The sequence below is a fragment of the Geotrypetes seraphini genome, chromosome 1 (genome assembly GCF_902459505.1).
Source record: "Geotrypetes seraphini chromosome 1, aGeoSer1.1, whole genome shotgun sequence".
NCBI classification, from domain to species: domain Eukaryota; kingdom Metazoa; phylum Chordata; class Amphibia; order Gymnophiona; family Dermophiidae; genus Geotrypetes; species Geotrypetes seraphini.
In genome coordinates, this window is record NC_047084.1 from 299,473,759 (window position 1) to 299,488,735 (window position 14,977).

Below are 14,977 nucleotides of genomic sequence, written 5' to 3' on the forward strand. Positions count from 1 at the left end.
GAGGTGGGTGGGTTGTGAGAATACCTGCCTGCTGTCCCTGGATAACACCTGTTACGATAAGTAACTGTGCTTTATCCCAGGACAAGCAGGCAGAATATTCTCTACATGTGGGTAACCTCCAAGCTAACCAAAAAGGGAAGGTGGGAGAGTTGGCAATTTAGGAGAACAGATTATGCAAAACAGACTGGCCAAACTGGCTGTCCCGTCTGAAAAAGGTATCCAGACAATAGTAAGGGGTGAATGTATGAACCGAGGACCAAGTGGCAGCCTTGCAAATTTCCTCAATAGGAGTCGATCTGAGGAAAGCCACAGATGCCGCCATCACTCTTACTTTATGCCCCATGACCCGACCCTGCAGAGGGAGACCAGCCTGAGCATAGCAGAAAGAGATAAAAAGCAGCCAACCAGTTGGAGATGGTTCGCTTAGAAACAGGATGCCCCAACCTATTCGGACCAAAAGATATGAAAAGTTGAGGAGCATGCCGATGAGCCTGAGTGCGCTGCAAGTAGAAAGCCAATGCACGCTTACAGTCCAGAATGTGAAGCGCCACTTCTCCAGGGTGAGAATGAGGCTTAGGGAAAAACACTGGAAGAACAATGGATTGGTTGAGGTGGAAATCTGAAACCACCTTAGGCAAGAATTTAGGATGTGTACGGAGAACCATCTTGACATGATGAAAAACTGTAAAAGGTGGATTCGTAACCAAAGCCTGTAACTCACTGACCCTGCGAGCGGATGGGAGAGCAATAAGGAACACCACTTTCCAGATGAGAAACTTCAAATGAGCCTGATCGATCGGCTCAAAGGGAGGCTTCATTAACTGAGCAAGGACAACATTGAGATCCCAAACCACCGTAGGCGGCTTGAGAGGAGGATTGACATTGAAAAGACCTTTCATAAAGCGGGACACCACCGGATGGACCGAGAGTGGTTTCCCCTCTAACGGCAGATGGAAAGCAGCAATGGAACTGAGGTGGACACGAATAGATGTAGATTTGAGACCCGACCGAGACAAGTGCAGCAAATAGTCCAGCACAGAAGACAGGGAGGCGGACTTCGGCTCCACGTGTAACGTAGCACACCATGAAGAAAATCTGGTCCACTTTTGGGAATAGCACTGCCTAGTGGACCATTTCCTGGAAGCCTCGAGAACATCCTGAACAGATTGAGAGAACTGGAATGAAGCAGTCAAGTGACGAGGTACCAAGCTGTCATGTGCAGAGGCTGCAGGTTGGGATGAAGAAGAGAGCCTTAACTCTGAGAAAACAGAGAAGGAAAAACTGGCAAAAGCAGAGGTTCTCTGGCACTGAGTTAAAGTAGCAGGGAGAACTGGGGTTGTCTGGGCCACCAAGGAACGATCAAAATCATGGTGGCATGGACGGACTTAAGCACCACGAGAGTCTTCAGAATCAGAGGGAATGGAGGGAACGCATAGAGAAACAGGCCCGTCCAGTCCAGAAGGAAAGCATTCGCCTCAAGTTGATGAGGAGAATAAATCCTGGAGCAGACACGAGGCAACTTGTGGTTGAGGGGGGATGCAAACAGATCTACTTGCGGGGTCCCCCATCGAGCAAACATCTGACGCAGAATCGACAAATTAAGGGACCATTCGTGAGGTTGTAGAAGGCGACTCAGTTTGTCGACCAAGCAATTCTGCTGTCCCTGAATGTAAATCGCTCTGAGAAAGATGTTGTGACGGATCGCCCAATCCCAATTCCTCAGAGCTTCCCGGCAAAGCGACAGGGAACACGTACCTCCCTGCTTGTTGACGTAATACATGGCCACCTGGTTGTCTGTACGAACGAGAACCACGTGATCGGAAAGCAGATGAAGAAAAGCCTTGAGTGTTGAAAATGGCTCGAAGCTCCAACAGATTGATGTGACAGCGCCGCTCCTCCCTGGACCAAGGGCCCTGGGTCCGGTGGCCATCAAGGTGAGCCCCCCAAGTGTAGGCGGACGAGTCCGTCGACAGGATCTTCTGCGGAGGAGGCGCGTGAAACAGAAAACCTCTGGAAAGGTTGGAAGAGAGCATCCACCAGCAGAAAGATTGTTTCAATAAAGGAGTCACCGCGATACGGCGAGAGACCGGATCGCAATCCTGTCGCCACAGTGAGGCCAAGGTCCACTGAGGCACTCGAAGGTGAAATCTGGCAAAAGGCATCACATGAATGGTGGAGGCCATGTGCCCCAGCAGGACCATCATGCTCTTGGTCGAAAGAAGAGACACACTCCGGCAAAGGCAGAGAGCCTCCTGATGAGGCCGAGGCAGAAACGATCGAAGACGAAGCGTATCCAACACCGCTCCGATGAACTGGAGAGACTGGGACGGACACAACTGGGACTTGGGGAAGTTGATCTCGAATCCCAGACGTTGAAGGAACAGAATAGTCTGTTGGGTCGCTGAAATAACCTTCGGTCGAGACGATGCTTTGATGAGCCAGTCATCGAGATAAGGGAAAACCTGAAAACCCTGCGTCCACAGTGCTGCAGCTACCACCACCAGATACTTCGTGAAAACCCTCGGAGAGGACGCGAGCCTGAAAGGGAGAACACGATACTGAAGATGGAGATTCCCCACCCGAAATCTCAGAAACTGACAAGGCCTGATGAATTGGGATGTGAGTGTAGGCCTCTTTCAGATCCAGGGAGCACAACCAGTCCCCCTTGTCCATCAGAGGGTACAAAGTCGGAAGAGAGAGCATGCAAAACTTTTCCCGGACCAGACATTTGTTGAGAGCTCTCAGGTCCAGAATGGGGCACAAGTCCCCGGTCTTCTTGGGAACCAGAAAAAAACGGGAATAAAATCCCGAGTTCTGCTGGCACGCCAGAACCTCCTTCACTGCCCGGAGACGGAAAACAGCCTGAGCCTCCCGAAGCAGAAGAGGAAGATTCGACCTGTCGGAAGGAAACTCTCTTAGGGACTGAGCTGGAGGCATGTGCCAGAAGCAAAGAGAATACCCCTCCCGAATTATGGTGAGAACCCAGGAGTCCGAAGTGATCAACTCCGACTGATACTAAAAATTTTGGAGCCGACCCCTGATGGGCAGGGGGGAAGGTTGGTGGACGAAAGCAACCGGCGAGCTCCAACTGGAATTGTCAAAAAGACGGCGATGGCTTAGCCGCCACAGGCATCTGAGGTTTAGAGGGACACTGCTGCGGCCATCGGGGAAGCAGCCAGGAGAGAGCCAGCTTAGACTTCTACGGGTAGCGCCGTGGAGGCTTTGCAGTGGGGGCTCGCGCCTTAGGCCACACCAGAGAAGTGAAGGACTGTTCGTGTTCCAAAAGGCGTTTCGTGGCCGCCTCAATTGAGTCATCAAAGAGCCTGTTCCCCACACAAGGAAGATTCACCATACGGTCCTGCAAATTAGGATCCAAATCCACGATGTGCAGCCAAGCCAAGCGGCGCATCGCCACCGCAAAGGCCATGACCCGAGATGACAGTTCAAAGGCATCATAAGTGGCCTGGAGCATATAGAGACGAATCTGGGACAGCGTCTCCAGAAGGTGACGGAAGTCCGTTCGTCGGTGAATGAGCAAGTCAGGGAGAAAAGACTGCAAGGACTTCAGGCAGTGTTTGAAATAGGAAGTGAAATTAAAGTTGTAATTAAGGACCCGGTTCTCCATCATTGAGTTTTGATAGAGATAGAGGCCAAATTTGTCCATCGTCCGGCCCTCCCTGCCCGGAGGGACAGCAGCGTAGACCCTGGAGGGATTAGATTTCTTCAATGAAGATTCCACGACCAAGGACTGGTGGGAAAGCTGCGACTTCTCAAAGCCCTTACATGGAACCGTGCGATAACGAGATTCCATCTTGGAAGGGATGGCAGGAATGACATAGGGGGGTCTCCAGATTCCTGAAGAAAGTCTGTTTCAACTCCTGATTCAGGGGAAGACGCAAAGACTCCCTGGGTGGATGAGGGAGCTTCAACTCATCCAAATATTCCTGGGTATACTGGGATTCAGACTGGAGATCCAGCTGAAGAGCCCTACCCATGTCTGAAACAAACCTCGCGAAGGAGGCAGTCCAAGAAGAAAGGTCCTTGTGCGGTGAGGAAAAACCGGAACGTTTAGCCGAAAAGGAAGGGGACGCTTCCCGTGAATACAGAGCAGGCAAATCAGAGTCTCGAGAAAAGGACAACATTACATTACATTAGTGACTTCTATTCCGCCTGTACCTTGCAGTTCAAAGCAGATTACGGTATAAGATAGCTGGACATTTCCAGGAAGTTACAATTTAGGGGATGCTTACAGTTTTAAGTGGATTATAGTATAAGATAGCTGGGCATTTCCAGGAAGTTACAATTTGGGGGACGCTTACACAGTAGATGCAGGGGAATTACAATTTAGGGGACGCTTACATGGTAGATGCAGGGGGGTTACAGTTTAGGGGAGGTTAAATAGAGGAGGCAGAGGGGAGAAGTTGGGGAATGGAGGAGAATTGAGGAATACTAGTAGGGAAGAAGAGTTTAGGGTTGGTTACTTGTTAGGGTCCCTAACGAGGAAGTCCTGCTCCGCGGCTTCGGGGTGGGGGGCGGTTGAAGAACGCCCACGCCACATCATGCTGGGAGAAGATCCCAGAGTTCGAGGAACAGGAGAAGAAGGATACCTCCCAGACATCTTCGACGGAGGTGTGCTCGACCTCGACAAGCCGCGCCCCAGTGAGACAGGAGGGGAAGGCGGCCGTCAAGAATGAGACCCCTGCCGAGGCAGCACAGAGATCTTGAATGACTTTGAGGCATGCGAGATCGGAGATCGTCCCCGCCGAGGTAAGCCCCTCAGCCGCTTAGGCGGTGGGTGCCTCAAGATCGAGGCAGATGGAGGCTGGTGCTTCGATCGATGCCCATGGGCCGGGGACCCAAGCCTCGAAGCAACAGGAGAAGAATCACTGGAAGACAACCGGAGAGACCTGCGAGACCGACCTCGAGGGGATGCTCACTCTGGCCTGCCAAGAGCAGGGTTAAGACAGGGGCCAGTTGACTCAGGGCCGACGAGAGCTGAGTCTTCAAGATGGCCTTTAACATGTCCTCGAACATTGGCACCGAGACCATAGGGGCTGATCAGATTGGTGCAGCAGTGCGCTCCAACGAGGGCGACCTTGAGGAAGAGTATTCCCTATGTATGGAGGCATGCTTGGAGAAATGTCTCGAAGAAGACTGTACCACCGTACTCGCTTGGAATCCCGTGGAAGGCTTCTTTGCCAGCGCACCTGAGGGAGGAAGAGGAGACTTACCCGAAGCAGGTGTCTTCGCCAGGGCAGTCACCGAGGCCTTGGAGGTTGAGGCGACTTCGAGGCCTGTGAGGCTGAGGCCGCACCGACCGGAGGATCCTTAGCTCCGAAGAGTTCAAGGATCTTCGCTCGATGCCGACAAAGGGCCCGCGGCTGAAGAGTAGCACAATGCAGGCAGGATTTGGTCCTGTGGTCGGCTCCCAGGCACTCCACACACCAACGATGAGGGTCGGTAATGGAAATCACCCGACCGCACTTTTTAAACCCGGTAACAGGCCGGGACATAGGACAAGACTACCGCCACAACCGCACGAGGCCTGGCCGAGACCCGGGTCTCCGGGTCAAACGAAGGAGAAAATTAAAGCTTGTTTTTTTTTTTTAAACGCATTGTACAGCGACTCACCCGATCCTTGAAAAACAAAAAAAGGGAACAAGTCACGGTGCAAGAGGCACATAGAGATTGTGCAGAGCAGAGGAACAGGGCTTCTTCAAGCAAGTTTGCTTGCGAGACTGTCCGCTCGGGGCTCCGTTGATGATGTCACCCACATGTAGAGAATATGCTGCCTGCTTGTCCTGGGATAAAAAGTGGAATTGAGAAATACAGGTCGGGGTGACTTGTATTCCACTAGCATTTTAGAATAAGATCCGATAAGCCTGTTCCAAAATACAACCAAGAATAGTTGTGTACGCACATTTATATGCAGACACAGTGCCCTCTTCACAAGCATCAACATCTAAAATATCAATGGACACAGAACAGCGACACTATAATTGTGCTTGCACGGGTTGGCACATTTACGGGTATGTCAGCTAATTTACAAACATACACATCTATATTGCCACAGCTGTCAAGACCCCAATATTCTTTGCCAACATCACTTTTGGGGAAATAAGAAACATTGTGGGAGTGAGGGGGTAACCTCCCCTAATCCTCCAGTGGAGAACCATTACATTACATTGATATTTTCTATCCCGCCAAAGGTCCATCAACCCCCAGTATTCTGTTTCCAACAGTGGCCAATCCAGGTCAAAAGTATCTGGAAGATCTCAAAATGTAAAATGGATTTTATGCTACTTGTCCTAGAAATAAAGCAGTGGATTTCCTCACATCTATCTTATTAATAGCTTAGGGACTTCTCATTTAGGAAGTTAGCCAAACCTTTTTTAAACCCTGCTAAGCTTACTCCTTTCATCACATTCTCTGGCAATGAATTCCAGAGTTCAATGACGAAATATTTTCTTCTTTTAGTTTTTAAATCTATTACTTAGTTCTGGGAAGCAGGTGTAAATACTGATGTTGAAGTTTCAGGCATATGCGTGCATCCCCCTTCTGAAATAGGGAACTTGGGTTTTTTGTTCACCCCAATCCTGTTCAAAATACACCCAGACCATGCTCCTTTTGCCATCTGCACATTTCTGAATTTTAGATGTGTATATCCTGGCTTTGTAAATTCAGGATTTAAATGTGTATACAACATTTACGTATACTGTAAATACCACTTTACAGAAGTCTAAAACACATAGGGCTTCTAAAGTAAGTACCATAAAGATAATTACTAACATACATAGTACAATATTTGACAAATTTATTCCTCTCCTATAAAAAGAATATTGGTCTAGGCATGGTTGCCAGACTGAAAACTCTGTTGATGCCATTTGTATATATTTTCCGGAATATTTATAGTACCTCTGGAGCCAGTAGAATATCCACTTCTGACTGTATTTCTTCTTTTGGGTAATTCTATTATTCCTTCTTCATCATTAGAATTCTTTTAAATAAATGGAGAATAACGGTGGATTCTATATACCTGTTCCTATAAGATATCCACTGCTTTCAACAACTCCCAACAAGTTCTCAGCAACTTCATCCACCCAGTTCTCTGAGCTCTCTGCTTGCTCTTTTCCAGAACTTTCTTCTTCTTTTATCCTTCTTCCAGAATGCTCTGCCTCTTTAATCCTTCTAGAAGTCTCTGGCTCCTTCTCCATCCTGTTCTGAGTCACACAGCTGTGTGCTTCTTTTGTCCATTCCATCTCTATCCTCACCTTTGATCTTGGTGGAAAATCTTCTTCTAAAGCAAAAGGGAAAATTTAATTTCCATTGTCATTCCATGCAGGGCTTTTTCATACTGCTTTAACTCAGGACCCCAGAGGCAGCCTTCTCCTGAGTTAAGGAGAAAAATTCAATGCCCATGCTTCATGCAGGGTATCACACATACTGCTTTACTAGCTTAGATGTTTACTGTGACCTGGACAATTCACCATCTTCTGGAATTCATGAGCAATTTAGAATCTACTACATTCTTTAGATGTGGACTTCAATAATCTACCAGCAAAGCTCACTTCTGCCTTGGAGATCAACCGTTGTCTGGGGTGAAGAGAAAAACTAGTTTCTGCAGCGAGTTAATCCCAGACTTGCCTCCAGTGGTTCAAACCATGTACCTCAACCCTTTTATTAAATGAAGGTTCCATGCTCATGCCATCCTGAATTTCACCACATTTGCCAACTAGAAGATTGCAAAGCTGATCCAAAATAGCCACCGATTCTGAGGCCTGGAGCATAAACTAATCTTAAGTTCATCCACCAAGCATTTATTCATATGCTACATCAGGAGACGAAATCACAAACCAAAATGGACTGTCTCTTCCTATGAAGCCTGAAATCAGTTCCTATGAATGCCTTGTCAAATGCCTCTATAATTTGCCTCTAGTGATACCATTAACATCAGATATTTATAATATAGCAAATGAAAAACATGCTCTATTCAGAGCCTTATAAATTAAACTTCCATAGAGGCTTTGCTGTATAAGTTAAAAAAAATCTCCATCTGCTATACTGGCATAAAAAATACCATATTTTAAGCTTCTAGCCTTTACAGAAGCTGCATCACACAATTGCTCATCACATGACACGCAAATCACATAGCAGATACCACAGCCAAATCAGCAGGTACATGCATCTGTCATATGTAAACACTATATATTATTCCCAGCACATATCAGGAATTTGGACAGAATCTATTAGGGTATTTGAGGCCCCTAGTAGAATTCAAACTGGATATCTCCCATTCCACAGTCAGGTAACTATGCCACTTATGCTAACCAAAAATCTTCATTTATTGCAGTTACAGTAACACTAATATTTAATTTGAAACCTCCAGATGATTGGTAGGGGCTCTATCACTCCAAACACTTGAAAATGCATGAATGAGAACTCCCAAACTGTCTAGATTGTACATGCAAGACAAAATGTAAGCAGACACCCTTTTGGTTGTAGCTATTATCTCTCAGGCCTATTCATACATGTCTTTTAGGAAACTATTGAAAAGTGATTTATTTGAAAAGTTTATAAACTGATGTTTCAGAATATTGATGGGAAATTTGCACATTGATTTTACAGTTGAACTTTTTAAAGAATATCTATCAATTTTCGTGAATGCATTTTATTTAATTATTGTATAATCTTAGTTATTCTTAGATTTTGTATTTTTTTTTCACTGTTTGTATACTTTTAGTATGCGAACCACCTGGTAGGGCGGTATATAAAAATAATAATTATTTCCAGATGGGAATGTGCATTCATGTCTTTTCAAGCATTGGCAGTAATAAAATCTCTAATAATCGTACACACTAATGACTCTGAGAACTGTGCAATGCTTTCAAATTCCTGAGAAGTGCCCTCTTATCATGGAACCACACAATCTGGTGACCAGTTGTGACCATCTCTGAGAAAAGGTGACTAAAGCCTCAGATCCAAAATGCTGAGAATGGCCAAATCTTCATGTCATGGGTTCATAAGCAGTCTGAAAAAGTTACATTTTTGAACTTTATAATTTTTTTTCACATGAAAGGATGGGGGTTTGGTCAGTTGTATTACAAATTTGTTAGCTCCAACATAATTCATTAAAACTACTTTTTTTCTGGAGACTTTAGTTTCCTTTTCCCAGAGACTGATACATCTTTGCTCTTGTAAAACAGGCTAATAGACTAAAGAAAAAAAAATTTCAAGGCAAAAGTGAGCTAATATTTATGGATTCATGAAGGGCCTTCAACGTTTGTACTCCAACGAGAAGAAAATCACACATTGGATTCCTTGTACTTAAATCCCTCAGCTTCCTGTCCGGCTCAAGGCTCAGGGGTGGATTTGGTACCCAAGCTTTTGAAATTCTGTGGTACATATAAATTTGAATTGTTTTATATATTGACTAAAAATGAGGCAAGTTTTCCAACCTGTTTTGTGTTTGGATAATGTATCTTGGGAGTTGAGTGAGCAGTGACATCCAGATATTGATGTGTTGGGAGTAGAGCAAGACAAGATTTCAAAGATGGAGAAGGATTGTGGATAGGGAAAGGAGAGAGAGAGAGGATCAGAGATAAGAAAAGAAGAGTACTCTTTTCCACCCCTTACACTCTCTTCCTCTCACCAACTTAGATGCCCTCCCTCTCTGTCATTCTGTGTTAATATAACAAAACCATACTCTTTTTATCATACACCCCCTAGTCCCCTTTTCACACACACATATCCACCCCTTCTTTCAACCAACTTCTGGCTCTCCTTAATACAACTTAACCATCCGGCAAAAGCAATCTTGACTTGACTCCCTCTCATGTCATCAAGAGCCCAGGGCCTGTTGTGCACCATTCTCCTGTCTGTTGGGAGTGAAGACGGTTTGCTGGAGTCTATGAGTCTTGGCATCGGGAGATCTTTTGTGGCCAGCCTGCTCTCCTGTCTTCGGAGATCGGATGATAGTCACTCTATATGGACTGAACTAAGCTTTTATTTTTCCCATTGACTGGAATTATATTTTCTTTGAGCTTATTATAGTTTGATAATTTACACTGAATTCTCACATTATTTTTCTTCGTGTTAATCTTTTATACCTTTCCCTCTCAGGTATATTTCACTTTCTACCTGTTTGGTGTTTTAATATATAGTTTATACCACTACTTCTTAGGCACTTTAGCTATATTGTAATCCCAATTTGGGACAGATAGGGAAATCCTACATACCTTAATAATAATAATAGCAGCTTATATACCGCAGGACCGTGAAGTTCTATGCGGTTTACAAAGATTAAAAGATGGTACAAAGATTAAAAGATGGTACAGGTTGAATGAACTTGACAGAGGAGAGAGATCGAGTTCAAGGTAACCGATATTGAAGAGAGAGAGTTGTATGGGTCAGTTGTTTAGATACTTACTACTTCTTTAGATACTTACTACTTCATACAAATGGTTTCTATTTATTATTATTGTCAAAATTCTCTTCTTGTTGAATTTACATTTTTGAAACTGCATCGAACCAAAAGGCATTTTGCGGTATATAAAGTCTTATGTTATGTTCTTTCAAACCTCCATCCCATCTTCACTTTTTCAATCCCTGATCCTCTTCCACTCCTCTGCTTCCAAGAAGTGGATAAGGCCCCAATCTGCTGTCAATCTCCTCTTCCTCCTTCAGCTACCAAATCAACACATTGACTGGGGTAGGAGGGAGTAATTGTCTCATTAAACAGCTTTGAGCTGTGTGGGAGTCCTCCATATGTATTCCTGTCAGTTGGGGGAAGAGGTGGGGTGCGATGCAATAATGTAGTACCATCCCCCACCAGCAGGAGTGCTGGAAGAAGACTTCCACACAGCTTAAAACTGCATATTTATTTATTTATTCAATTTTCTATAATGTTCTCCCAGGGGAGCTCAGAACGGTTTACATTAATTTATTCAGGTACTCAAGCATTTCTCCCTGTCAGGAACAGAGTTTGAATAGGCTGTGGGATAGTCTCATAGGCGCCCCATATAAGAGTCTTGGGGAGGCTAAGTCTCCCCGGCCCCCAAGCACTAACTTCCCTTTCCTGCCTGAGTCTGTGATGAAAAGAACAAATAGGAAGGGTGATCATCATTTTCTCTTCTCTGCTGATGTTTACCTGATTCCGAAGGCTGCAAAGAATATTAAATCACGTGTGAGGCCAGAACCCTGTGCATGCCACTGCTGGCTCTGTTCCTGTTGGATGTGCAAGCAAATGGACACATACTCCAGCAAGTCCTAAGTAGTTTACAAAATGCTCCGTATTCATCAGAACCTTATGCAAAATAAAAAGAGAACTGTGCACATCCTTACCTGGATGTCTCAATTCCCCTCTTCATGACTTACATAAAATGAGTCTTTTTTTTTCTCATGTTACCCTTACCAGAAACTTGAAACAAACTCACCACTGGTAACATCTCTATCCATTGATTTTCACATGGCTCTGCACCATTTATCTGTCTTTTAACACTTCAAAAGTGTCCAGGGCCTCATATCACATAAATATCCAACAGAACAGAATCTCACAACTTGTTTTCTAAGCAGCCACGTGAACATGCACCAGTGCATGCAAAGGCAAACATGTCAATACTGCCTAATCCACTGACTGCAAACTTGTGTACTTAGATCCAAGTTACCTGGCGCCATGTACTTCATATCCCGAGGGAATTTGCGGCAGACACTGTTGTAGTTGGTGCAAATGTAGTGCAGGCACCAGTCTGCAAGCTGCTTGGCATTATGGAACTGGAAGAGATAAACAAGTGAAGAATAAAAATGATTTCCAGACAGCACACGTATCATCAAACAAAATCCCCTCCTCCCACCAAAATCCTTTGTACTACATTGCTTTCCGTCCACTTTTAGACTGATGAATGAGGCAAAAATGCAGAGATACATATACCCAAATGATTGGTAACAGTATGGCTATCTCCATTTCTAAGCCAGCAATGCCCAAATTGGTCTTCATGCATTCAGTAGCCTGTTAATTTAATGGATGAGATATATTTGCATACACTGTAGGGCTCATAATCAAAACAGAAATACATCCAAAAACCCGCCCAAATCGGCACTTGGACGACCTAAAAGACAAGTCGCCCAAGTGCCAATAATTGAAACGGGGTTTTAGACTTATCCAGAGACTTTTTAGGCCTCTGAATCCTACTGTGTGCCCAGAGCTGAAAGGGGCATTTTTGAAGGAGTGGATAGGGCGGGATATGGGCTGACTTAGACTTAGTTATCCTTTAGGAATAGTCAAAAGTTTTATGAGGCTGCCTGGACGGAACTTATACATTGTGACTTAGGCGATCTAAAAACAGGTCTAGTGCCCAAAAGGTATCAAAAGTCACCAGATAACCACTGTAGACACAAAGTACAGACCCCCACACACTCCCCCCCTCAACACCGCCATAAAAATCAAAATCAAAACGTGCATACCTTCCTTCAGAACATCAGCACCTGGTGTAGGAAAGCCTAGTAGTGCTGCAAAGAGGTGGCTTAAGTAGTCTGGGGGTGGGTGGGCTAGTGAGAGGAGGACCCAGGCACATAAGCCACTCTAACCACTGCATTCATTATGGAAAATGTGAGTCCACCAAAACCCTATTGTACTGCCATATAGGTGGTACCTACCGCCATAAGGGCTATTGGGGTTGTAGACAGGTGGGTATAGTAGGTTTTGGGGGACTCACCATGACTTGCAAGGGAGTTGTGGTGAGATGTTTATGTGGCTCCCTTTTTGTGAAGTTCGCAGCAGTGCCCTGTAAGGTGCCCCACTACTCTGTTGCCATGTCTGGGTTGCCAGTCCATCACTTTGCTGGCCCCTCCCATGTCCAAAAGGTCTTGTTCTAGAGACATTTGGGATGTGGATGATTTTTTGGACAAGAATGTAGTATAAAGATAGACGTACTAGCAGTCTGGATGTAGAAGTAGACAATTAAAAAAAAAAAATTTTGGATGTATTTTTCGAGAATGGACTTTGGGTGACTAGTGCCCTAGGCCCAAACAGACTAGTTTGTTTTGATTATGCCCCTCTGTGTCTTGTGTATGCAAATATATGTTGTACATCTTTCATTAGGGATATCCTGAAAAACTGATGGTTTAGAGGTGGTCTGAGGAGCTATGTAAACACCACCAACTTAAAACTAGTACTTCTCAACCTGTGGCAGAGACAGGTAGGGAGAAAAACGGGAGCAGGATACCTGTCCAAAGTACAGAGCAGGTGTCATACACAAGCTTAGGGAGGAATGGTAGAAACCTTCCCTGAAGCAAGAGATTTACAAATGGTCATAAGCTGAAGGAAAATTAAGATATAGGGTTGCTTGACAGTAATACGCTAGATTTTACATTTTTGTTATAAACTGAACGTGAAGGAAATCACTCGTGGTATGCGCCGAACGCCTCTTCCTGTAATAAAGTTGGGCCTCACCAATCAGGAGCTGCGTGTCAAAGCAGCTCCTGATTGGTGAGGCCCGACTTTAGTACAGGAAGAGGCTGTCGGAGCATACCGTGAGTGATTTCATTCACTCGCCAGTGCTCCGGCTGCCTTCTCCTGTCTCCCCTGCTAAAAACGGTATTCGCAGAGGTTCCTGGAACGGAACCCCTGTGAATATCGGGGGAGTACTGTACATACATTATACATGCATCACATCATCACAACTGAGCTGATGGTTCTCTCTCTGATGCTGCGGGAATGTAGTGACTGTTCTAAACAAGTGAGGTCTTGCTATACAAATACATACAGTATGCTATCACAATGATAGGATACCAGAATGGATTTCCATCCGTGAGCTGGTTGTAGAACGAATCATCTGAGTTTCCATTATTTCTTATGAGGAAATTCACTTTGATACAGTAGGTCTTGAGTGGGTTTTAGAGGGCTCACCATCCTCTATAATAAAACCGTAAGCACGCATGCGCACTTACAATGCCATGATCTCCAAAAGAGAGCGAGAACTAAAGGCCTTGAGCATGCACAGATGCTCAAGGCCCAGCCCAAGCAAGAAGGAGGATCTTTGGGCACTGGCACTGGCATGTCCTGTGCGTTGGTGCTGGTGCCAGATCGGGGTAAGAGATTGTGTTTGGGTGGGTGAGTGGGGGATGCCGGATTGCTGCCGGGGGGGGGGGGGGGGCTCGCAAATCCTTTACTGCAGCTTTGTAAAAGGAGCTCTAAGTAAGATAAAAATATGCATTGAAAGCCACTGAATTAGTAGATGTAGAAGGCCCCTTTTAAACATTTGAGTTCTAGACATGTACATAGGCTGCATTTGCCTTAATCCTGGCTTGGTAAAGGTACTGAGTCAGCTGAATTGTTTTTCTACTGTTGAGCAACACACATCGATTAGATTATATGCATGTTGAATTTTGCTGATGAAAGAACATATGTTTAAACTTGCTGCTACATAATTAACAAGGTCATAAAGCCATTTAATTTTGCCAAGAACAAAAACCAACATTCATATAGACAAAGTGGAACACCAGTGGCAAATTTCTGGAGTCTGGCCAGCAAGACATCTTACAAAAGTAACAAGGCAGGCAAGAAGAAGCAATGCTACTGCCTCTATGAAAATACAATTACGGGTGGGAAAAGAGAGGCCCTGGGAGATAGACAGACCCGATAGCCCTCACAGAGAATTGACAGCAAAGGAAATGGTACATTTTAAATCCCAGGATTACCACCCCCCCCAAAAACACACACACTAGAGTATCACCTTCCCAAGAAATGTTTCTTCTCCTCCCTTTGTAATTCATCTCAGGCCTGCTACTCTAATCGGAGAACAATTACCCCTCTTATGTTCCCATTTTTACCTGGGCCATTTCCAGGTATAACAGCACTTGCCCATCGATATCCACTCCTTGTACATAGGCCCTAAGCAACTCATCCACTGCATGCTGCTCTAGAAAATCAAAAAGAAAATGCCAATTAGCATGGTACTCATTTCATCGCAGGGATAATGGA

General features: G+C 45.0%; 1 protein-coding gene across 4 annotated transcripts in view; it reads right to left on the reverse strand.

The window, feature by feature from the left end:
- Positions 1-14,977, reverse strand: part of LOC117364830 (rho-related BTB domain-containing protein 1-like) — a 194,000-nt gene that overhangs the window by 18,963 nt on the left and 160,060 nt on the right. For 2 of the 4 annotated variants that reach the window (XR_004540322.1, XM_033954491.1), the window contains exons 8-10: positions 14,827-14,915; positions 11,664-11,769; positions 7,037-7,297 (exon numbers count right to left, since the gene is read on the reverse strand). Coding sequence is in view for 2 of the 4 variants with exons in the window: in XM_033954491.1 (XP_033810382.1) it covers positions 7,037-7,297; positions 11,664-11,769; positions 14,827-14,915 (456 nt within the window). In the remaining 2 variants the exon portion in view is untranslated. Of the gene's footprint in view, positions 1-7,036; positions 7,298-11,663; positions 11,770-14,826; positions 14,916-14,977 lie in introns of those variants that run through there. The other 2 variants (XM_033954504.1, XR_004540324.1) reach the window with 2 other exon arrangements.